General features: G+C 44.3%; 1 protein-coding gene across 10 annotated transcripts; it reads left to right on the forward strand.

Annotated features, from left to right (window-relative positions):
* Positions 1–5,645: 5,645 nt before the first annotated feature.
* On the forward strand, positions 5,646–22,617 carry LOC125516011. 10 transcript variants are annotated; one of them, XR_007287206.1, is made up of 5 exons: positions 5,720–5,882; positions 5,973–6,192; positions 8,718–9,076; positions 9,188–9,416; positions 9,535–9,968. XR_007287206.1 is itself a non-coding variant. In XM_048681498.1 (4 exons), exons 2-4 carry the CDS (start codon positions 6,162–6,164, stop codon positions 22,453–22,455), a joined length of 240 nt encoding a protein of 79 aa, XP_048537455.1. In that variant the 5' UTR covers positions 5,709–5,882; positions 5,973–6,161; the 3' UTR covers positions 22,456–22,617. The 10 variants fall into 10 exon arrangements, 5 of the variants coding, with proteins under 5 accessions (XP_048537451.1, XP_048537455.1, XP_048537453.1 ...); XR_007287205.1 differs by having other exon boundaries at positions 5,648–5,882; positions 8,718–9,416; positions 9,535–9,969; XM_048681498.1 differs by lacking the exons at positions 8,718–9,076; positions 9,188–9,416; positions 9,535–9,968 and adding exons at positions 16,817–16,917; positions 22,348–22,617 and having other exon boundaries at positions 5,709–5,882.
* Positions 22,618–23,941: the final 1,324 nt, after the last annotated feature.

Raw genomic sequence — 23,941 nt, forward strand, 5'->3', positions numbered from 1 at the left:
CTCGGCGAGCCCACAAGGGGCGACTTAGGGGATGTATTTGCTTGTATCCAACTATGTATGCACGCTTTACTGAATCTGACGTTTTCTTTTGCACAGATCACCTCGCGCAGCAGGGCCGTCGATGCGCTGCGTGCATCTGTCACTGCGTGCAGGACGGCGGCACTCAGTACGAGGTTGCTAATCAAACTGGCGTTTTTAGACATGGCACAGATCTCAAAGTTTCATATTGTGCTTAGATGGTCATGATAAGAGGGAGTCCAGACTCCCCGGTGCTAAAAGGCCGATCTCTAGGACTAATACCTCTAGAATCCAGTTGTGTTAGGACTAAAACCTCTAGAATGAGTCCATCACATGGAGATACCAAGACGTGAGACCGTGGTGAGTCTATTTAGCGATTTGGTTAGCGTAGTAGAAATGTTCCACGCCTTTTTCCCGAGTGTGACCCTGAGTTATCGAACCAATGAGACGGCATGCACTATAACAAGGGTTTCTATCAAGCTTTTGCGAGAGAGTTGAATTCTAGTTTTCAGAGACACGATCATTAACACTGACGAACGTAAACATTAGAATTAAAGCAGGCATGGGTATGAGGACTTGATTCTTATAACCATATGTTTGTGATCGGGATCATCTTGATCTTAATTTATGCAATGGAAGATACCTGTTAAGATGTGCATGCAACAAGACAAAATGGGGGATATGTCCAAATTACATCTTGACCGGCATGTGTCCTGCATCAGGAGTCAGTAGTCCAACCGCAAGCCATATCCGTCGCGTGAGGTTACCTCGGTAATCCAAATAAATCTCGTTACAAGGGGAAGAAATACATCACCAAATACAAGGAAACGCACGGGGAGGAGCCTGATCCCGTGGATGGGCCCTCCGACCCTAAGGTGGCTCTTATTGCTAACAGCAGTAGGATGAATGGGCAGATGGGGTTATGAGTACGGGCTCAAGCCTACCCAGAAAAGATGCAGTGAGGGTTATGAGTATGGGCTCAAGTCCTAGCATAGAGGTACGCCCTATGCATTTCGAGGTCATGTATGAGGCAATTCATGCCAGTTCTTCTTCATTCATCAATACAGTGGTCATGCATATTTGCCTTGCAACACTGATGACAATGCGTTGGCATGTTGTAGGTCTGACTGGATGCAGAACAGGGACTGCGGGAGGACCAGCAGAGATCGGGGGCTGAAGACTGGTCCATCATAGAGAAATAGAACCATGAATTGTACACATTGAAAGAGATGGTTGCACAACTTTATGCCATGAGTGGCAAAACTATGCCAATATCACCAACCCACCGTAAAGATGATCCTGCCTTGGACATGGTGAGTTCTCTTTGAGTTAATTCAATCACCATCTTAGTTCTCACCATTCATATTATTCGTCTCTTGTGCTTACATGTCATTCATTCTCATGTGCTTACATGTCATTCATTCAACTGGGTCTAACAATGTGGCGGTAGCCAATCCTGGAGTTGAGCAAGTAATCCCAATAGCTAATTTCAATGTTCCAGTTGTGAAAAAAATCCTAGTTATCTTCATGAACTTTGTGCTTTCCTATGCATGCACTTGTGCTTTTCTGAACTTGCTATGCTTGAGAACATTGTGTTTGTGTGCTTGAGGCAACGTGTTTGTGCCATATTTGAGATCATATGTTGTTTGACTATAATGTAGCAATGGTTGAGTCATCTGCGAAGTGATATTGTTGCTGTATATATGTGAGATATTATTTAAAAGTGATTTGTTGCAAGGCAAACAAAAAAATTCCACTGCCAGATGCTTTGCCGAGTTCGATACTCGACGAAACATGTTTACCGAGTGTAACACTCGGCGATAATGCCACATGGCGCAACCTGATTTCTTGGATACATCATTGCTGAGTCCCCGCCAGCAACATTATTTCTCTTTCATTCTGTACTCGGTAGGAATTTCCGATTTTGCCGAGTACCGGCAAAGTCTTTGCCGAGTTTTTTCTGTAGTGCATTGTTTCCCTTTCTCCTTTTTCTCTGTCAAGAATGAAATATTATGTGGTGTGGCCTCACACTGTATCATTCTAGATGCTATCTGCAAATAATGTTGTAATCTGATGTATTTTATTCTTTCAACTTATCAAGTTTCTAAGTATGTTTTATGTCCTATTTAGCTTGTCCTTAACATGAAAGAGAAATCCTGTAGGTCAAAGAATAATCTCAACTGTTGTACTTTTTCAAAAGGTTATTTTTCATTTTCTTTACTTTACTATGTTTCAAATACTTACAATAGGTGCTTGTAAATGAATGGTAGCATTTGTTTCTTTTTTCTTTATGTTTGTTCTCTTTCATCCAAAATTTTGACTAAACTGTGTAGGATGTTAAAAGAATGGGCCACTTCACAACCAACCGTAAACTGGTCCACATAGGACTACTCAAAGTCAGAACTGAGGAATGCTCACACTTTGGTGTAGAAACTAGAGGCTGGGGCGCGTCTCTTATGCGATCCTGTGCGCACTTGCCTTGGTGGTGCAGTTGTGCACGTGCATATGCGTTTCAGAGTAACTCAATTGTTAAAATATCACATTTAGCACAAGCTTGTTAGAAAAGTGTTCAATCATCAGACATAGCTGTAGTAGGTGCATATTAGTCTTACAAGGTGGATGATAGAGCACAACATTGAACTGAAATCGAAGCCTTAGATGCTCCAAAAGGCAGGGGATCTCCAAAAGAGAAGCAGAGTTCGTCGGACCATCACAACGCAGGATCAACAAGTCTTAGAGATAAGCTAAGACGATAGACGGTTTGTATATATTGAACTGAAGTCCTTATCTTGTTTACTCTTATTGGCTTTCCATGTAGCTTGAGCATGTGATTACATCTGGATGGCATAAATGAAAATAAAATAAATTGCCTTTACATGAATACAAATAAATTTACATTATCTAGATCTTCCTCGGTCACTCCTGCATTAATTAAAAATGAAAAAGGGATCATTACATAACCAAATGTAAAAGGAATCAATGCCATAGCTGTATGATTCTCTAGAAGGTTCAAGTTTCAACTAAGCCTGTTCAGATTTAACTATAGCAAAGAAAACAGCTTAGCGAAGAAGCATGATTTTGGTACAATATTATTCAGAAAGGTCAAATGAAATTAAGGGTTAATTACACTATTGATACATAAACTTGCACTTAATGTACAAATTCATACATAAACTTGAAAAATGACACAAACCGGCCCTACAACTTGAATTTCGGGTACGTTTCAATACATTTCTGTTAACTCCCCATGTCCAACCAGATTCGAACACAGGACGTTACAACGCAAGCACATGGCGCTATCCGCTGCACCACAACGTCACTTCTGTTAATGACAGAGATATACTTTATTTATACATTTGACAATAATAATTGACTGCACAGGGTTGTGACTTGTGAACAAGGTTTTTTTTCGTCAATCTCGGTATCTTTCGTTGTTCAAAAAGTATATTCTTTAGCATAATAATTGATTTTCCCCGCAAAAAACCATATGATAATTGATTTGAAGCCAAAATACGTGCCACGGGTTTGAACAAGTTTCTTTTTTCTCGATTTGAGTTTTTTCCCGGAGGGACCAAAAAAACCAGTTTCTGGAAAATCTTGAATTTTTGGTATTTTTCTGTTTCAAATTTTCAAATGAATTTTGAATTAAAAATTATAGTATAAAAATATGGTTTATTTCATCACCTACCTGACAAAATGTGTCTTGCCATGTTTTTTATGAGAAGGTTGGCTGACGTGTATTTTTTTGAATGAATGAAAAAAAATCGAGAAAAAAAATAGTTGTTCAAACCCCGTGCAGCGCATATTTTGGTCCCAAATCAATTAGTATCCTCAAGTGAACAAATTAATTATATCACTGCTATTAAAAGGAATGACCACGTGGTACAGTGGCTAGCAGAGCGTGCGCCATGGGTTTGAAACTTGCTGCGCGCCTTAATTTTTATTATTTTTCCATTTCTTTCCTAGCCACTGACTGATGGGACCCACATGTAAGCATGGAGCGTGGACGAACTAACGCGCGGTGTTTAGCGGAGAGTTAACGGAAATGCACTGAAACGTACCCGAAACGCAAGTTGTAGGATCGGTTTGTGTTATTTTTCAAATTTATGTATGAATCTGTACAACGAATACAGGTTTATGTACGAAAAGTGTAATTAACTCTAAAATTAATATCTCAATGCAAGTTCTAAAATTTGGACAGACCTCGTGCTAGCACATCAAAGCGCAAACAATAAAATTCATGAATCGACAATGTCCTGCAAATCGGTGCTACCAGCTTGTCTTGTTGCTTGGGCAAAGAAAAGACATGTCTGTATGGAAAATGTAGAAGATTCAGTAAGATTCGGTTAAGGATTGTATATGCCTACATGTCATAGATGCCATAAAAAGTAACAGAAACAAACTAAGCAGCTGAATGCATGTCTAAAAGATAGGAAAACGGCATCGACAATTCAGCTTTGCAGCGCCTGGCGCATAAAAAAACAGCATGACAGAATGCAGCACGGTAATCAAGTCTATAATTAGATGACGTATCGAAACTCCATATTTTGCTGGTTGAGTCCTTGAATTTCATTTGCTAACATATATACACAAACTATTAGGATAAGATGCATGATGATTGTTCAGCAAGTTAAGGGAGAAATAAATAAATTCTGAAGGCAACAATTACCTGCTTTGATTTTTTTGCTGATGGTTCCATCTGGAAAAGCATTTTGCAATCTGTACCCCAACAATTGCCAATCGAACTGATCCTCCGTGTGACCTAATTCACTTGGAAAAATTGAATTAGCCCACAGATAATTAATGTATCTAGCCTTCACAAGAACCATTAGCAGTAGCATCTAGTAAAAGCTAGGGGACTAACATGAAAAATGCAGGTTGTATCACTCGCCTTGAATTGGAGAAGCACCAAATAATAGTGAAGGACAAATTCAGTCTCTTTGACCACTCTAAAAGCTACTTTAGATGGGTAAAGATTTGGCAATGTTATTAGTAAGAAATCGTAATATGCTATGAACTCTAATTATTCAGCCGGCAAATTAAAAAAAACAAAGAGGGCAATAATAAATATACTTCAAGTTTCAGTCACATAAATAAAAAAGACACCATAGACAGAGGCAAAACAACCTATATTAATGAGCAATAGGAAGCATCAATCTAAAAAATGCACATGTTTGTATTGAACTACTGATATTCAAAGAGATGCTTCCCAGGATTAGTTTTCCCAAGATGAGCACCTAAGCAACATGATGTTCAGAGGCAGAAGGCGTCAAAATGGACATGGATGGCAACAAGTTACTGGGAAAAGGCAGCTTGAGTTCTCCATCAATCATCTCATTGATGTTGCAACGCTTTAACAAAATATTCCATATTTCTGCTATAATGCGTATATCTAAGGCCTACGTATACCTTTGGTAGCGAAGTTAAAAAGTCAAAAAATGGCTGATAGCATAGTAAGAAGGGCGATAGAGAGGACGGGCTCGCCTGCTCCTGGAACGTGCGCCAATGAGACAGCGCCCCATCCACGTACGAAATCAATGCGATCGGATGGAGAAAAGTATGATACGAGAACGGCGCCATGCAAAATGGGGGAACCGTCACGACGCCCTTCTTCTGTGCTGTTGGTACGTGATGCAACCTGACGGTCCGTAAAACATTACAATTTACAAGTAACGCCCTTTTTTTAAATCGATATGCAAATGGGACGCCGTATGTCGACCTCTCCCCTTCTTTACTCGGCCCTTGAAGGGAAAAAACAAACATATCCCTTGCGGCGCCACACAATGCTCCAGAGCTCATAGCTATGGCGATGGCGGAGGTGTGGAACACGATGGATTCGAGTTCCTATCAGATCCCCTTGATAGGTATGTTCCATGCCGCTGCTTCATCCTTTGTAGTTGGGCATGCTGTATGTAGCAGATCAGTTTATTGGTATGCTCTCTGCTTTTCCATAGATTTCCCCTGTGGGATCTTACCGGCGGCGACTCCATACTCCGAAACGAACCCACTGGAACTCTCCTCTGCACACCCTCCGAGTCTAGCATCGGCGACGCGGGTGAGGCAGCGCTTGGAAGCAGATTTCAACAGCGCTTGCAGGGGCGCGACACTGTCAGCTCCAACCTCAGAGCAGTCAACTAGCAAAGATGATCCTCAGACGCCCGGCTGGACCAAAAGGTTTGTGAATATGATACTGAATCCGTAGTTCTTATATCCCTTGAACTAGATTGCATTATGTCACTATCTGAACTTGTTTTTCTGCTGAAAACGTATTTGAAACTCGCCTCATGTGAGCCTGCAGTCATGGCGTATAATAACATTTAGTGAAACCTGTCAATTATGCATCCAAAAAAGAGGTGTGGCGTTCGCGGCGGCGGTGATGAGCGGCCGGCGAGCGGAGAAGCGGCCTATGGAGGCCTCGGACTTGGATGGGGAGCGGCGGCGTGAGCGAGACCTGCGGGAGAAGGCGAAGAAGGCGATGCGTGCGAAGCAAGGTAGCAGATCTGAGCGATTCCAAGAGGAAGAAGGGCGCCAGGGGGATTGGGGTCCTCCTCCCGCATGGTGGATCCAACAGCAAGAGAGAAAAAAGAAGAAGAAGGAGATGGCGCGTCGACGGGAGCTCGAGCGCAAGCCGATGGGACACCCCAACTGTGGTGGTGGCCACGGGGATCCTCTGGCCAAGAGATCCAGGGCGGCTGCCGAACCTATGGCGGTGACGTGCCCCCTGGCTCGAAGGGCACGGCGAGCACACCCATTCCGGTGGAGGACGCGCCGGAGGCACCGGACGTGGAATGCTTCAAGTGTGGGAGACTTGGAGATTTCCGGTCTAAGTGCACGTTCTTGCCCTTGTGTGTGTTGTGCAAAGAAGAAAGCCATGCTTCTGCGCACTGCCCGATAAGGGGTCGGCAGCCGTGCGTGCAGATTATGGGAAGCGCTATTTCAGGGGAAGGTTTCTTCTACCTTCAGTTCGAAGAGGAGGAGGACCCCGAGGAGCCGCGGCAGCTATCTTCTGGCAACGCTGCTATCCTCTCTGCCGAGCCGGGCCATCTGAACCTGCGGGTCCTCAAACAAGAACTCAAGCACATGGTCATGGGGGACTGGGACTGGCAAGTCACTCAAGTGGGAGAGGACGATTTTATGGTGGTGTTTCCTTCCGCAGATCTCCTCCATATGGCTCGGACTAGTGGCAAACTGTTCCTTTCTATCAATGATATCACTGCTAGGGTGCGTGATGTGGTGAATGAGGTGATCCCCCTGTTGGTGATGCCAGAAGCTTGGGTGCGGCTCCACGGGATTCCTGAGAAACACCGTAAGATGGAGCGCATCAAGGAGGCGTTCAAGATGTTGGGCCGTCCGATCGTGGTCGACGAGCTCTCACTCATTAAGTTGGGACCTGTGAGGATGAAACTCGCCTGCAAGACACCGGCAAAACTTAATGGCACAGTTGAGGTGTGGTTTAATCACGAAGGGTACCAGATCAAAGTAGAGCTGGAGCGGATGCCGCGGCGTCTGGAAGACGGCGGTGGGGCTCTTGGGGCGGGCCCCTCCGCTCCCCCTCCAGAGGGCCAGCAAGGCAAAGGCGGGTCGCCCAAGCCTGGGTCATCTACGGGTTTCCCCTCCAAGGACGCCGCCAATGGTGCGAAAGTGGCCAAATCTTCGGCTGCGGCTCCCCAGAAGGAGGCGGATGGCCCTGGTGCGGCCTTGGCTGGTCGCGACGTGGTGATGGGCGAGATGGCGGAGGAGCCAGAAGACAGTATTCAAGACACCTCTATTGATACAGAGACATGGGATAAGTTGGGACTGGTTGCAACTCAAGACACTGCTGTTAGCTTTCCTCCCTTTGCCCGCTCCCTGGACCCATCCTTCGACGAGTATGGTTCCAACCTGACAGCTCAAATCGTGCCTCTGCCGATGGCGTCGACAGAGACAGGCACCTTGCCTGCTTCCCCTGCGCGCGGTGGGGGTTCGGTGGCGGGCTACGTTCTCAACGTGGATTCGGACCTCACCCCGGCCTCGGGCAGGCGCATGTCGAGCGGCTCCGGTCGGCAGGCCAAGAAAACTGCTGGGAGTAAGCCTGGGAGCAAGACGGTGGCCAAGGAGACTGCGGGTTCGCTTGAGGCGTTGGGGGGTGAGCTAGGAGCGGCTCTGGAGGTGCCAGGGCCGGCATCCAAGGCCAAGAGATCCAGGGCGACTCCGGTGGCGACTCGGGCTCCTAGCGTGCGCGCCAAGGCCAAGCTCGGGGACTTGACCTCCATGGAAAGCGCCAAGATCCGTGCTGCAGACAAAAACATGGACGTGACAGACGTGGACTCCGCTGGGGAAGGAGCGCGATGCTGAGCGTATGTCGGAGGTCATGACGCGCATCAAGACTATCCAGGTGTTGGCAAGGCAAGCTCCGCCGAGCAGCTGAAGCTTTTGGAGGTTTCGTGGGAGTTTATGTTAGCTAGGTCTTCCGCGATGGATGCTTTGTTCGGATGTAGTATTGCCTTCGTGTTGAACCTTATGCAGCGGTTTGGATGACGGTCGTGGACCGAACGTTTACTTTTAATCTTCCTTAGTTGTATCTTGTTGAACTTGGTGTCTGTGGGCTTTATTAATTTAAAGCCAGACGTTTCTAGCGTCTTTGTTTCAAAAAACCTGTCAATTATTCCCAGATTTTTTGATTATGCATCACTAAAAAATGGACCTACAAAACGTTACAGGGTTCGCGTTGGGCATGCACCAACTGAACGTCCACCATGTGCTGGCGGGATAAGTGCCCTGGAGAAAGCATTGAGAGGTTATGCAAATGAGAAGACTGCCACAGTCATTGTCCCTGGTCCCTGCTGTTGGAAACAAATTCAATTCACTCGGGGAGGCACGTGACTTTTATAAAAAAAAATAAAAAAAATGAAACCAACCCAAAGGCTAACCCTCGTTGACTTTTCTTTATAGGAGAAACTCCATGACATGTGTCTTTTACAATCTGTATTCCTGGAAAATTAGGTTCAGGATAAGGTACGGCAAGAGCACGCATGTTGAGAGAACAAAATGCATGCAGAAGATCGTTTGTGGTTGCTCGGTACGCACTGTTTTCAAAATTGTTGGCAATGTAACACCACACCTAGCGTATCTTTTGTATAATGTCAACTAAAAAAACTCACACCTATATGTTTTAATATTATTATTTTAGCCTAAAAATTTGGGGTCCCCAAAAGAAGCAACACACATTCCTGCCGTTGTTCCATGGATCAGTGAAGGGCTGTCAGTGGCCGCGAGCAACTCGTGCCGAGAAGTTTGTCCTGATGTCGTGTCGACGATTCTTGATCTAAATGGTTTGCCAGACAGCTGCAACGCATTAGTGGACTCCCGGCCAGTCGACGAGCAAAGACGACCCACCGTCATCAGGATGAACGCAAAAGGTGAGCTTCCACCCGCAGTGATGGTGTCCTGTTGCCCATGTCAAGGGGTGCCGGCGATTTGAGATGCGATTACAAGCGAGTCGATATGATGATTTACTGTTTGAAACTTTGAATGCAGAGTTCGCGTTGAACACCGCTGCTGTGCGCCGGGAGGGTATGTGCACCAGAGAAGACTTTTGAAGGATTAGCAGAGAAGAAGAGACGCAATTTAGTTGTTCATGGAGTTGGGGCTACATTCGACTCTGCTTGGTCAGGCATACGACCTGTACAACTTGGTTTTTTTTTTGAAACGTCACCGAGGGGGCAGAAAAGACTGCCCACCTAAATTTTCATATAATCAGCTCAAAAAGAGCCTGTCATACAAGGGAGGGAGAGAGATAGGTGTAGGGAGGCCCCGACACCCTTACAATCCCCACCGGGGACTGGGAACCAGGAAACTACAGCAAGGTAGCAAAACGCTGCACCCACGATTCTAAGATAGTTTTGCATATAGTGCGGGAGCATCTCCATCTCCAGAGAGAGACATCGGCAGCGATGCAGCGCACTACTTCAAGGGGGAGGGAGGTCTTGATTGCGGAAAACCTTGGCGTTTCCGCTCTTCCAGATGTGGGGGGGGGGGGGGGGGGGGGGGGGGGGGGGGGGGGGGGGATCAGGCAGGCCTGCACTCGAGGCGTAGCAGAGGCTCTCGACAGACTGGGCGGCCGTTGCTCCCGGAGCAACACCTGTACAACTTGTACAGGTGTACTCTCGGAAAATTAGATTTGGTATCCGGTACAGCAAGAGAGATTGAATGTTGAGCCCATAAAATGTATGGAAGAGATTGTGTGCAGCTGCTCGGTAAGTGCCAGCAGAAAGTTTTTTTGACCCGTTGTGTATATTTCCTGACTGTGGAAATGGTTACTTATGTCTGCTCCAGGGGATGCCAAAGAAGAGAAGAGCAATACTAGATCGTGCTGATGTGAGTGCCCTGCAATGATACGTCTCTGGAGCAGCACGCAAGAGATTTACACTCGGGCAATGTTCGAGAAGTTTGGTAGGAGGCAGCAATACAAGATTGAAGAGGCAGAGAAAGGCGTAAAATAACCCGTGAAGCGGACGACACCATCCAGAGAAGCATGATAAATGGTGCCACATCATGTATGAGGTGCGCATGGAAGATCAGAGTTTCTCTACGAATGTGGAAAATTCGAGCATAGCGGGCTATTGTGTTGCATGCTGTGAAGGTACATCGCACAAAACTATTTTGTTTGGTTCTGAATTCTGCTGGTGGTTACTCCACCGATAAATGTACTGCTCAGGTCAAGGGGAGTGCCATCGGTAATTTAGCTGGCCTGTTGGCACCGCTTCGGAAACACAAGCCAGAGAGACCAACTAGCAGTCGAGACAAGCCTCTGTTCGATGACAGAGCGTTGAAGAGCTCAAAGAAGAAACAGAACGAGAATATTGGGGAGACAGTTGGGTGTGGTTCAAGCAAGTAAACCCGGTTATGTACCATATGTAGGAAGAAATGGAGGAAAGCGCACGACCTGCCCTGACCGGGTCGACATGCCAAAGAAGTTGGGGAAAGAGCTGACATGAACAAATTGGGGTGTTGGCTGGTTGGGTACCGTAGGAACACTTGCCACAATCCTAACATCGCGCTTCACAAGGTGCTGCCTGCATGAGGTTCATGTAGTTGATACTGCAGTTTTGAAGATTGTGCAAAAAAAAATTTGTTTCTGAATAAACAAACTTTCCTGTACACCGGGATGTACTGAATTTTTTCCTCTAAGAGCAAACAATGTCGTAGTGAGCCGCCTGAATAAAACTGTAGGAGTTTGTGTACTGGGAGGAGGAGCAGGAACCCATTCAGATGTTGAATGCTTGATTTCCAAAGCTGCTTGGGAGGGAAATCCGGCGGTGCCTGTACTACCGCGGTGATTAGCTGAAGTATTGAGTGGCCGCCTGTAGCAGAAGACGCGGCGAGCGATGGAACCTCCACACCGGAGTGATACTAGCTCGGAACGACTACTTCTAGCTTAAGACCAATCAATGAGCAGTTATGTGGGTTCTTGGCACACTTGCTGCACCTACTGAAGCGTACGAGGCGGATGCGGCCGTCAGCATCCAAACAACGTCACGGTATCATTGTCCAACCCGTTACATTATTAAAATCGGCTATGCCCCACAAAAGCTTGCTGTGTCAGATCTGCATGGCATCCAACGGTGAATGATATCGTGACCAGGCGAGGACGAGCGCGCCTATGAGTTTTCGGTGAAGCAACACTATACCATTGGTTACTTCCCATAATAACAGCCAGGTATATAAGCAAAACACATAAAACATGAAGAGATAGCTTGCGTGCTGCAACAGTCTCTATTAGCTCACATCCAAGATATAGAGTATCATGTAAGAATATGAACAATCTTCTCAGTGGTTTCACTGTTATTACTCAGGTTCTGAATGAGACTTCGAAGATGAGGTGGCAAAACAACACAAAAAGGCTCTTGCAGTAGAAGACAAGACAACTGAATATAGCATTGCACATCAAATCTAAACCTAAATGAATTTAGTAATCAACATGCTGGGACAGTGGGACTATAACTAAAACTGGAAAACTACTCCCTCCGGTTCTTTTTACTCTGCACATTAGCTTTGTCTGAAGTCAAAGTTTGCTAAATTTGACCAAATTTATATTAGAAAATATTAACATCTATAACATCTAATAAATATAATATGAAAATATATTCCGAGATGGATCTAATAATAAATGTGTTGTTATGTGATTGTTAATAACTTTTTGTATAAACTTGATCAAAGTTAGATGAGATTGACTTCAGACAAACTTAATACGCAGAGTAAAAAGGACCGGAGGGAGTACATATAAGAGCCTTATGCAAAAATACCTTGGTAGTTACGTGAGCTAGACTTCCGGCTAGCATGCCCACCATTATATGTGCAATGCGGGATACTGCACTATCATCCCATTGCCCAATCCTGCAGGGCAAATATGCCAGCATGTTAGGAACTTTTCAACTACAGCAAGACAAATGACTAATGGTCATGTACAGCTAGGGAAATAGTTCAGGCAGCTATTGTAACGCTTCTTTGAATAACACAAGGCCTACAATTTCTTTAATAGCCTTATCCAAAGAAACGTAGAGGGTGTACATTCAGATTCTAGAAGCAGCAGTATTTGCCGACCAAATTGACATCATAATTATATCATTCGTTTATTCCCGAGTAGATCGTGTAAATTGGGGGGTGAATCAACTACCTGAACTCCCAAGAAACATGTAACCAACTGAAGCGGACGGAAAGCGAGGCAGCAATCGACACCAAGATCAGCACCTGCGAAACAATACAGTGTCAAGGCGAAGACAAAGCAAAAAAAAATAAATGAAAGGAAGATAACAACAACAACAATAAAGTCTTTAGTCCCAAACAAATTAGGGTAGGCTAGAGGTGAAACCCATAAGATCTCGCAACCAACTCATGGCTCTGGCATATGGATAGCAAGCTTTCACGCATCCCTGTCCATAGCTAGCTCTTTGGTGATACTCCAATCCTTCAGGTCTCTCTTAACGGACTCCTCACATGTCAAATTCGGTCTACCCTGCCCTCTTTTGACATTCTCCGCACGCTTTAGCCGTCCACTATGCACCGGAGCTTCTGGAGGTCTGCGCTGAATATGCCCAAACCATCTCAAACGATGTTGGACAAGCTTCTCTTCAATTGGTGCTACCCCAACTCTATCTCGTATATCATCATTCCGGACTCGATCCTTCCTCGTGTGGCCACACATCCATCTCAACATACACATCTCCGGCACACCTAACTGTTGAACATGTCGCCTTTTAGTCGGCCAAAACTCAGCGCCATACAACATTGCGGGTCGAACCGCCGTCCTCTAGAACTTGCCTTTTAGCTTTTGTGGCACTCTCTTGTCACAGAGAATGTCAGAAGCTTGGCGCCACTTCATCCATCCGGCTTTGATTCGATGGTTCACATCTTCATCAATACCCCCATCCTCCTGCAGCATTGACCCCAAATACCGAAAGGTGTCCTTCTGAGGTACCATGTGGCCATCAAGGCTAACCTCCTCCTCACACCTAGTAGTACTGAAACCGCACATCATGTACTCGGTTTTAGTTCTACTAAGCCTAAACCCTTTCGATTCCAAGATTTGTCTCCATAACTCTAACTTCCTATTTACCCCCGTCCGACTATCGTCAACTAGCACCACATCATCCGCAAAGAGCATACACCATGAGATATCTCCTTGTATATTCCTTGTGACCTCATCCATCACCAATGCAAAAAGATAAGGGCTCAAAGCTGACCCCTGATGCAGTCCTATCTTAATCGGGAAGTCATCAGTGTCTACATCACTTGTTCGAACACTTGTCACAATATTATCGTACATGTCCTTGATGAGGGTAATGTACTTTGCTGGGACTTTGTGTTTCTTCAAGGCCCACCACAAGACATTCCGCGATATCTTATCATAGGCCTTCTCCAAGTCAATGAACACCATATGCAAGTCCTTTTGCTCCCTATATCTCTCCATAAGTTGTCGTACCAAGAAAATGGCTTTCATGGTCGACCTCCCAGGCATGAAACCAAACTGATTTTTGGTCACGCTTGTCATTCTTCTTAAGCAGTGCTCAATGACTCTCTCCCATAGCTTCATTGTATGGCTCATCAGTTTAATTCCACGGTAATTAGTACAACTCTGAACATCCCCCTTGTTCTTGAAGATTGGTACTAATATACTCCGTCTCCATTCTTCTGGCATCTTGTTTGCCCGAAAAATGAGGTTGAAAAGCTTGGTTAGCCATACTATCGCTATGTCCCCGAGACCTTTCCACACCTCAATGGGGATACAATCAGGGCCCATCGCCTTGCCTCCTTTCATCCTTTTTAAAGCCTCCTTGACCTCAGACTCCTGGATTCGCCGCACAAAACGCATGCTGGTCTCATCAAAGGAGTCGTCCAGTTCAATGGTAGAACTCTCATTCTCCCCATTGAACAGCTTGTCGAAGTACTCCCGCCATCTATGCTTAATCTCCTCGTCCTTCACCAAGAGTTGGCCTGCTCCGTCCTTGATGCATTTGACTTGGCCAATATCCCTCGTCTTCCTCTCTCGGATCTTGGCCATCTTACAGATGTCCCTTTCACCTTCCTTCGTGCCTAACCGTTGGTAGAGGTCCTCATATGCCCGACCCCTTGCTTCACCAACAGCTCGCTTTGTGGCCTTCTTCGCCATCTTGTACTTCTCTATGTTGTCTGCACTCCTATCCAGGTATAGGCGTTTGAAGCAATCTTTCTTCTCTTTAATCGCCTTCTGGACATCATCATTCCACCACCAGGTATCCTTATCTTCGCTTCTCCTTCCCCTGGACACTCCAAGCTCCTCTGAGGCCACCTTACGAATGCAAGTCGCCATCTTCGTCCACACATTGTTCGCATCTCCTCCTTCCTCCCAGGGGCCCTCCTTAATGACCCTCTCCTTGAACGCTAGAGCTACCTTCCCCTTGAGCTTCCACCACTTCGTTCTAGCGACTTTGGCACGCTTATCCCGCTGGACACGAATCCAAAAGCGGAAGTCAGCAACCACCAGCTTATGCTGGGGTACAACACTCTCTCCAGGTATCACCTTACAGTCTAGGCACGCACGCCTATCTTCTCTTCTCGAGAGGATGAAATCAATCTGGCTAGAGTGTTGGCCACTACTAAAAGTCACCAGATGTGATTCTCTCTTTCTAAAGAGGGTGTTAGCTACAATCATGTTGTAGGCTAGAGCAAAGCTTAAGACATCTTCTCCTTCTTGATTCCTGATGCCATAGCCAAAGCCCCCGTGCGCCCCTTCAAAACCTGTGTTAGATGTACCCACGTGGCCATTGAGGTCTCCTCCTATGAAGAGCTTCTCACCAATCGGTACACTCCTAACCATGTCTTCTAGGCCTTCCCAGAACTCCCTCTTGGTGTTCTCATTGTGGCCTACTTGCGGGGTATACGCGCTGATAACATTGAGAACCAAGTCCTCAACTACCAGCTTGATCAGGATAATCCGGTCCCCACGTCTCTTGACGTCTACCACTCCATACTTGAGGCTCTTGTTGATCAAGATGCCTACGCCATTTCTGTTTGCAGTCGTCCCTGTGTACCACAGCTTGAAGCCGGTATCCTCCACCTCCTTCGCCTTCTGTCCTCTCCATTTGGTTTCTTGGACGCAAAGGATATCAACACCTCTCCTCACCGCTGCATCAACTAGCTCCCGAAGCTTCCCTGTCAGAGACCCTACGTTCCAGCTACCTAAGCGAATCCTCCTAGGCCCGGCTAGCTTCCTTACCCTTCGCACTCGTCGAGTCAAATGCGAAGACCCTTGCCCATTTTCCACTACATCCGGGCGCCGATGTAGCGCGCCACTAAGGATGCGACGACCCGATCCTCGCTCACTTGTCACCGTATCCGGATCAAGATACATTGCGCCACCTTGGGGGTGATGGCCCGGCCCTTGCCCATTTTCCACCACACCCGGGTTCCGATGTAGCGCGTCGCTGAGAGGGTTATGCCCCAACGAAAATCTTTTGGGTTTCATCTCCATAAGAGTGGCTGAGTTTTTACGTTGGCTCGCCAAGCCTATCACAACCCTTCTCCTTTACCCGGGCTTGGGACCGACTATGTTGAGACAACATAGGCGGAGTTGAAGAAAAAAAGGAATGACTAAACTCCAAGGAACAAATGCCCATGAATATCAGGACCTCTCAGGTTTCTTTTTTCTTAGCTCATTGAAACAGAGTATAATAATTAAAAAATGTCTACCACAGAGAGTATCGCATGATGCAATAACGAAACCGCTAATTTAACATGGATACAAACAAATGTAAAAAGAACCTCAAAAGGAAAAAAACCGAGGCCTACAGTGAGAATGTTTTTTTTTGAGAAATACTGAAGGCTCCGTGTTATCTATCAGTTGCTAGCTTCTTCTAAATCCCCACCTACCGAGTGCCTCCTCTTAATAAACACACACATCAGGGTTCTCTCATTTACACCATCCTATTCTAACCAACTAAGCAACTGGAAGAACAATAGAGATCAAATTGGAAATTAAGATTAAAAAAATTGTTGTTTACGGTTGCATTTTCAGAGTTTCAGAAAAAACTGCATGTGTGTTGTATTGCCATGGGTATTTACAGAAAAGGCAACGCTTTTGACTTGCTAAGTAAACTCACCTCGTGTGTCATCCTCTATTTTTTCTTGTGCCCAATACACCAACCCTGAACCCAAGAGACATCAAACAATGTATGCATAGCATCAAACTAAGAAAAATAAATCTACAAAACTTAAGTAAAGGAAACCAGGGCCTAAAGCAGGTACCTGAACACCCAAGGCTGACGAAAATTGGATGTTTCAGGGTTTGTGAAGGCAAGACCCCTGGCCGCACCGACAGCGATCTTCATCCTTGTCATCCATGGGAGGGAGCCATTTATACCTGAAGGAAATAGGATGTTTCAGGTCCGTTTCCTACTCCACATTAACCAAGAGTTGTAAACTATAAGCACCAAGAAGTTGGTTGGATACTTGATTTTTAATCCAAAATATCCAGTTTTTTTAGTAAATATCCAATATCTACATTCGTCTGACTTTAAAAAGAGAAAGAATTGTCCCTTTGGAAGGCAGAGAGCAATCGGTTCCTTGTGTTTTATGTTGCATGGCATGTGGCCGTGGGTAGCATGGAATTTCCAGCCACAACTCCATGATGGGGCACAGAATGATTAGCTCCAATTTCATTCGGTAATAATATCCTGGTCAACCGCATGGCCTGTAAATCAATCTTTCTTTAACATGCATCTAGCTAGAGAGGAATTTGAACACTTGCCAGTACTCAGTTAGCCTAAATGGTCACTTGATTGCACACTAAATTAGCCACACATTTTTTATTTGGCCAGGTTCCCTTTGATTGGGACAGGCTTATAGATTGTGGGATGAACCTTCTTTTCCATGATAGCGTGCCGCCCTAGATAATGCGAATATTTAACATTCAGCAACATCCAATTAACAGTCGGAGTAGCATATTATCCATCCATGATAGGAGAGGAAGAGCACATATAGCTCTGGGTATCTCACATTGAATCGGTTCCCCATAGTGCACATTCGATCATCATGGGTAAAATTTAGCTTTGGTTAATTAATACCCCAGTTGTACTTATCTTCTTAATTACTACTAAATTTTCTGCGGTGCAGAAGGGAATAAGTTCTTTTGTTTCTTCTCGCTTTGTTCTTGCATAAACCCCTTATGACTCTCAAACTGAACCATGGCAGGCTTCCACTCTATACTTGCTTAGACACAGAATGCAGGACACTGAGCATCACATAAAACATATAAAATCTGAACTGAACCCTACCATTCAAAGACCATTCGAGTTGGAAAATACTAATCGATGACATACGGCCCCCAGCGCCCACTTGTCGGCTCAGCTGTGATGTTACTTCCCCATTTTTATAGTTTATATACATTTTTTATTTTACTTGACTTGCAGAAAAGAAACTTCAGGGACAAGAACAGCTCATCGCTAATGGACCAAAATCACTAACATTTGTCTCTATCTTGCTGGTCTCAAAAACCACCAAATGTACTAATCCTTAGACTGATCAACTGACACTAGTAGAAAAAAGGCCTTTAGTCCCGGTTCGTAAGGGCCTTTAGTCCCGGTTCTTGAACCGGGACTAAAGGGTCGGTACTAATGCCCTGACCCTTTAGTCCCGGTTCAAACCAGAACCGGGACTAAAAGCCTTCCACGTGGCCGGTCCACCTTCAGTCCCGGTTGGTAACATCAACCGGTACTAAAGGAAATTTTCTGATTTTATTTTTTGAATTTTTTTTGAATTTTTTTTTATTTTCAAATTTTTGAATTATTTTAACCTCTAATCTCTAATCACCCCTCATCACTGCTCAATTTAATCTCTAATCATCCCTCATCATTCCAAATCATCTAACTTTCCGGACGGTCACCCATCCTCCCACACTCCCCTAGCCTGAGCACGCTTAACTTCCGGGTTCTATTCTCCCTCGTTTCCAAGTCTGCACTCGTTGTTTTCCTGACAATAGTAAGATGTCAATCCTATTAACCCTCAGGAGTTTAGCTTGAGCATGAAGTCACATATTTCACTGTTTGAGTTTGAAACTATTGTTCTAAAAAACAATAATTTTTTAGTAACACTAATATTTCTTGAATAAGTAGTTTGACCATTGTTTGACCACAGTTTGACCATAGTTTGACCAGATTTGACCAAAATTCAAAAAAACTGAAATAATTATTTAATAACACTAATATTCTTGAATAATTATTTAGTAACACTAATACTTCTTGAATAAGTAGTTTGACCATAGTTTGACCAGATTTAATGAAATTTTAAAAAACTGAAATTTGAGCATAACTTTTTTTCCTTTTGGAATTTGAGGATTCTACAAATTTGCAAACAGGCCGTAGGCGGTCTCCATCGGATGTAACTTTTCAAATAGATGATTTTTCATATAAAAAACTTTTTAATCCAAGTTCGTATGCAAAAGTTATGCCCATTTTACAAATTCCAGAGAGATTTTGTAAATAAAGTCAAAATTCATATTTGTAAATTTTCCCAACAACTAGACCACATATCACATGGGAAACTTATTTTATTTTATTTTTTTGGCATTTCCATCATTTTCTTTTGTTTTTTCTAAAACTGAAAAGGCGGTCCACGTGGGGGGGGGGGAGTTTGAAAATGGGACCTTTAGTAACGGTTCGTGCCATGAACCGGTACTAATGCCTCAAAGCCCATTAGTCCCGGTTGGTGGCACCAACCGGGACTAGGCATCGCACCCTTTAGACCCGGTTCGTGGCACGAACCGGGACTAAAGGGCCCAGGTGAACCGGGACTAATGCCTTAGCCGCACGAATTAGGATAAATGCATCCATTGGTCCCGGTTCTGGACTGAACCGGGACTAATGGGCTTACCCGGCCTGGACCAAAGCCCCCTTTTCTACTAGTGTGAAAATAGAAAGCAGTAAAGAACTCACTTTTGAAGAGGTGCGTCTCTAGACTCCCGGCGCTCATGAACTCGTACACCAGCATCCAGCGTTCGTCCTCATACCAGTACCCGATCAATATCACCAGCATCCAGCGTTCGCCCCTCCTTGGCTCAACATGCCCATCAGCCCGCGGAGTGAGAGCTGAGTTTTAGGACCATGGCTCGGCCGCACCTACGGTCAACACCCTTGGATGTAGTACACCTCCCATTGGGATATGGGCCCTATTAGCATTCAATTTTTTATGATTCAGTACTCTTTAAGTTAACCCATCATTTACGTTGGCATTCAAACAGTGAGTTTTTTTTTCATATTGCTTGTAGGCCTTCTCAGGCTAGACTTCCAATGTGGCACACCTTCCAATAACACTGTAGCTCACAAGACCAAGAAAGAAAATTAAAAAAGAGTCATGTTCGGGCTTCCCAATAATAATGTAGCTCAGGGTGATATGTATGCACGAAAAAATAAAAACATAACAGAAAAGAAAAAATAAAGGAAAAATAAACAAACAAAAATAAGAAAAATGAAAAAAAAATCGGAAAACAGAAGAATAGCAACAGGAGCAGCTACATTACCATGCTCAAGTTTTGATTCTCTCTGGAAACTATTGCTGCCTTTTTTTTCTTTGCTGTGATGCACAGAAATTTGTCTAATTGAAACATTAAAAAACCGATTTAGCTTGATATACTACTATCTGCAGCGATTGTTCAGGCATCCATGCAAGTCTGGGCCCATAGCCATTGTGCATCACGAAGCAATAAAGAAAGTGTATGGACCAAACTTGATTATTTTAGCGATTATTTTATTCTAGCATGGAGTAGATCTTATTAGAATCTATAGGCCTGCTAACTATCTTTTGACCATTCCCGCCATGTTTTACCTTGGCCGTCAGGCACAAATCCCAGGGATGGGGCCCAACAGATGTGTGGCTTTGAGCGTAGGTGCGGCTGCACCATGGTTCTATCCAACATTTTTGCCCGCGGAGCGTGCCACACTACACAACCAACACATAGAAGTGATGGAGAGGGCACCTTCTCCATGGCATCGGCACAAGGGCAAGAGCCGCAGCGAGCAACCACCTCACGTGGCTTGAACCTGCATCGGAGCGCTCGCGCCGCCGTGGTCGTGGATCCGGACTTGCTGCTCGATCTGGACGAGGGGGGTGGAAGGAGCGCGCCGGTGGTGGGGTTAAGGCGAGCGGAGGAGAGAAGGGTTGGGTTGTAGGTTGTGGAGGAAGGCGCTGGTGAGTGGTGGCGGCGATAGATGAGGGAGAGGGGGAGGAATTGGGACGGTGGTGAATCGGGAATGGGGGCGATCCGTTTCTCTCTTCTCTATCCCTTCTGGACAAACCAAACGAGCGGCGATGGGGCATCGAAGGAAGGTGTGCCCAATTGGCCACTCTTTTTCCTGATATCCAGTGCGTGTATGACCGTCTGCACAGTAAATCGCTCATCTCTTGTGATGTCGTGGACATCACGAGAGGGCTCCAAGAGGTTCGCTCTTGGAGAGTGTAATTGGCATGTGTAGCATGTTATTGTTTCCCTTTCTCGTTTTTTTCAATCAAGAATGAAATATTATGTGGTGTGGTCTCACAATGTATCATTCTAGATGCTATCTGCAAAAATTGTTGTAATATGATGTGTTCACCACGGGTGATTCCTAGCTAGCATCGGGGTGCCGGACAGATATTGCTACTTTTGTACTTGCTTAGATTTGTACTTGCTAATTGCTAACCTACTGATGGGTTAGTTTAATCCATGTTAGATATAATTAGGTGGGATAATTTGATGGTACTTATCAACCTGGGCACACCAAGCATGTGGATTTAGGGAAAAAAAGTTCTCTCTTCAAATAGTAGTAATAGATGTAGTCGACAAGAAACTTCGTACATAGAAGACAAAATATTGTCTGATTACAATTATCTTATTCAAAAAAGATAACACCCTAAGAGTAGCTTAATAATAAATTCCTTGCTCCCCCTCCCTGTTTGTCAGAAAATGTTGGTATCGTCTTCTACTGTATGTAGTCAAGAAAACGTATTTTCACTTAATTTGATTATTCTGTTCAGGAACACATGTGTAATGAGTTTCGTACAGGTGGGGCATCTTCTGTAAGACTTTGAATCATGGGTCCATGCTATCAACAAAAATACATCCATATTTTAATAGATATATGAGTGTGCTTCTAATGTGCATGACCAATTTAAAATATTACCGTTGAGGTGTAACATGTATGTTCTTTTGTTCGGGTCATTCCACAAATTGGGTGTTCCTACCAAGGACCTCCTGTTGCAACATGCTGCTAAATTCTTGCTCCACTAATAGGGCTTCCTTCTACGGTTCTCTACCATTAAAGTCCTCTAAATGAAATAATGTCTCGTTTGAATAACCAATCAGGAGAGTCCTCCTCTTTTTCATATTCAATACAATTAGCCCCTAGGAGGAATCCACGAGAGCCAGTGGCAGTAGATACTGCAATGGGTAGACACAGGTAAATGGCAAACATAGTAAACATTCTAATTCATAAGAATGAGAATAGTTACCATTGTAGGGGTTTGGAACACATCGTATTTTGGAAAAGTCTCGAGCACCCCAGTGTCAATCAGCGCCTTGGTGCGCTTTTCTTGAGATAACCGAGTCTGCCTCGGGCGCCCCTGCTTGGGCATGGAATTCCAAATTAAAAAAGTGTATGGATCCAACAAACTCAGTGCATGTGTTTCTCTCTGGTGCGTCGCTAGTAATCTTACACACTGCAAGATTACTAGCGACGCAGCAGAGAGGAACATAGGCATTGACTTTGTTGGATCCACACACCTTTTCGCTTGTCATATATTTGCTAAATATATGTTCTGACTTTGGTTTTGCACATTTTCAAGGATCCAGAACAAATCAAGAAGTGCCTCATGGTCCAGATGCTGAAGGTCAGGGACAATGAAGCACTTGATAACATTCTAGAGGAAGTTAGAGCAGCATTGAGTCATTAGTGGCTAAGGTGGACTGTTGCATGAATAAATACTGGAAAAATAATTACTTATCAAGCTGCTCGCTAGGGAATACTGTTTTATCACATCAAATAATTAGATAACATTTTGTCTTCTATGTATGAAGTTTAAAAAGTTGTTGGTTTTGGCACCCACTACCTTCGTATTCGCTACAATATTGTTTGCTTGTTTTGGTTCTATCTATTTATTTTGTCTTCTATGTATATTTTATTAGTGTATAAACTAGACCGGTTTAGTGGTCTAAGTGAACCAGGTGTGTTTTGGAGTGGACCATGCCTGAGAATATGGTACTCAAAGACCGGCAAGTTGTGCATCCAGTCTGCGAGGTTTTCATTCGTGTGGTGCCTTGCATTCTATACTTCCGGGCTGTTTGGTTTTAGGACTAGCATTGCCACACTTTGCCACACATTTTTGCCAAACTTGACTAAGGTTAGTTTATCAAAATGAGAGCCACAAGGTGAAAAGCCTAAGGGAATCTTGCCATACTTTTTGTGTGTATACCATGTGGGGTCCAAGTGTGGCTTGCCTAAGGTGTGGCTTGAACCAAACACTCACCTAAATTGGTCAAACTTGCCTAACCTTAGGTGTGGCAATCTTTGGTAAAGTTAGTCACAAACCAAACAGCCCCTTCATCCTAGCGTATAACTCCATCCATACACGCACTGCTATATGATACGAGGTTTACTTCATCAGAAATCATCAGATACCAGCCAGGGAATATTCAACTTAAAAATATGATGGTTATATGGCACGTACCTTTCATTACATTTAATCTTCAAGTTCCCCTCGATCTTCCTCTCTCCCTCGCAGATGATCCAAATTAATCTTTCATGCTCATGATGTTTCTGACAACGTGCCGATTTACTTTTATGTGTTCCTGAATAGAATAACCAAATTAAGTGAAAATGCGTTTTCTTCTTGATTACATAAAGTAGAAGACGGTACCAACATTTTCCGACAAACAGGGAGGGGGAGGAAGGAATTTATTATTAAGCTACTAAGGGAGTTACCTCTTTTTCGAATAAGATAATTGTAATCAGACAATATTTTGTCTTATATGTATGAAGTTTCTTGTTGACTACATCTATTACTACTATTAGAAGAAAAGAACTTTTTCTTCCTAAACCCACACGCTTGGTGTACCCAGGTTGATAAGTACCATCAGATTATCCCACCTAATTATATCTAACAGCCTGGATTAAACTAACCCAGCACCAGTTTAGCAATTAGCAAGTACAAATCTAAAGCAAACTACAAACTAGCAATATCTGTCTCACACCCCCATGCTAGCTGGGAATCACCTGCTGAGTTGGAACGGGGGCGAATAAACACATCAGATTACAATATTGTTTGCAGATAGCATCTAGAATGATACATTTGGAGACCACACCACATAATATTTTATTCTTGATAGAGAAAAAGGAGAAAGGGAAATAATAACATGCTACACATACCAATTTCTACACCA

Source organism: Triticum urartu, chromosome 6 (assembly GCF_003073215.2).
Source record: "Triticum urartu cultivar G1812 chromosome 6, Tu2.1, whole genome shotgun sequence".
Lineage (NCBI taxonomy): Eukaryota > Viridiplantae > Streptophyta > Magnoliopsida > Poales > Poaceae > Triticum > Triticum urartu.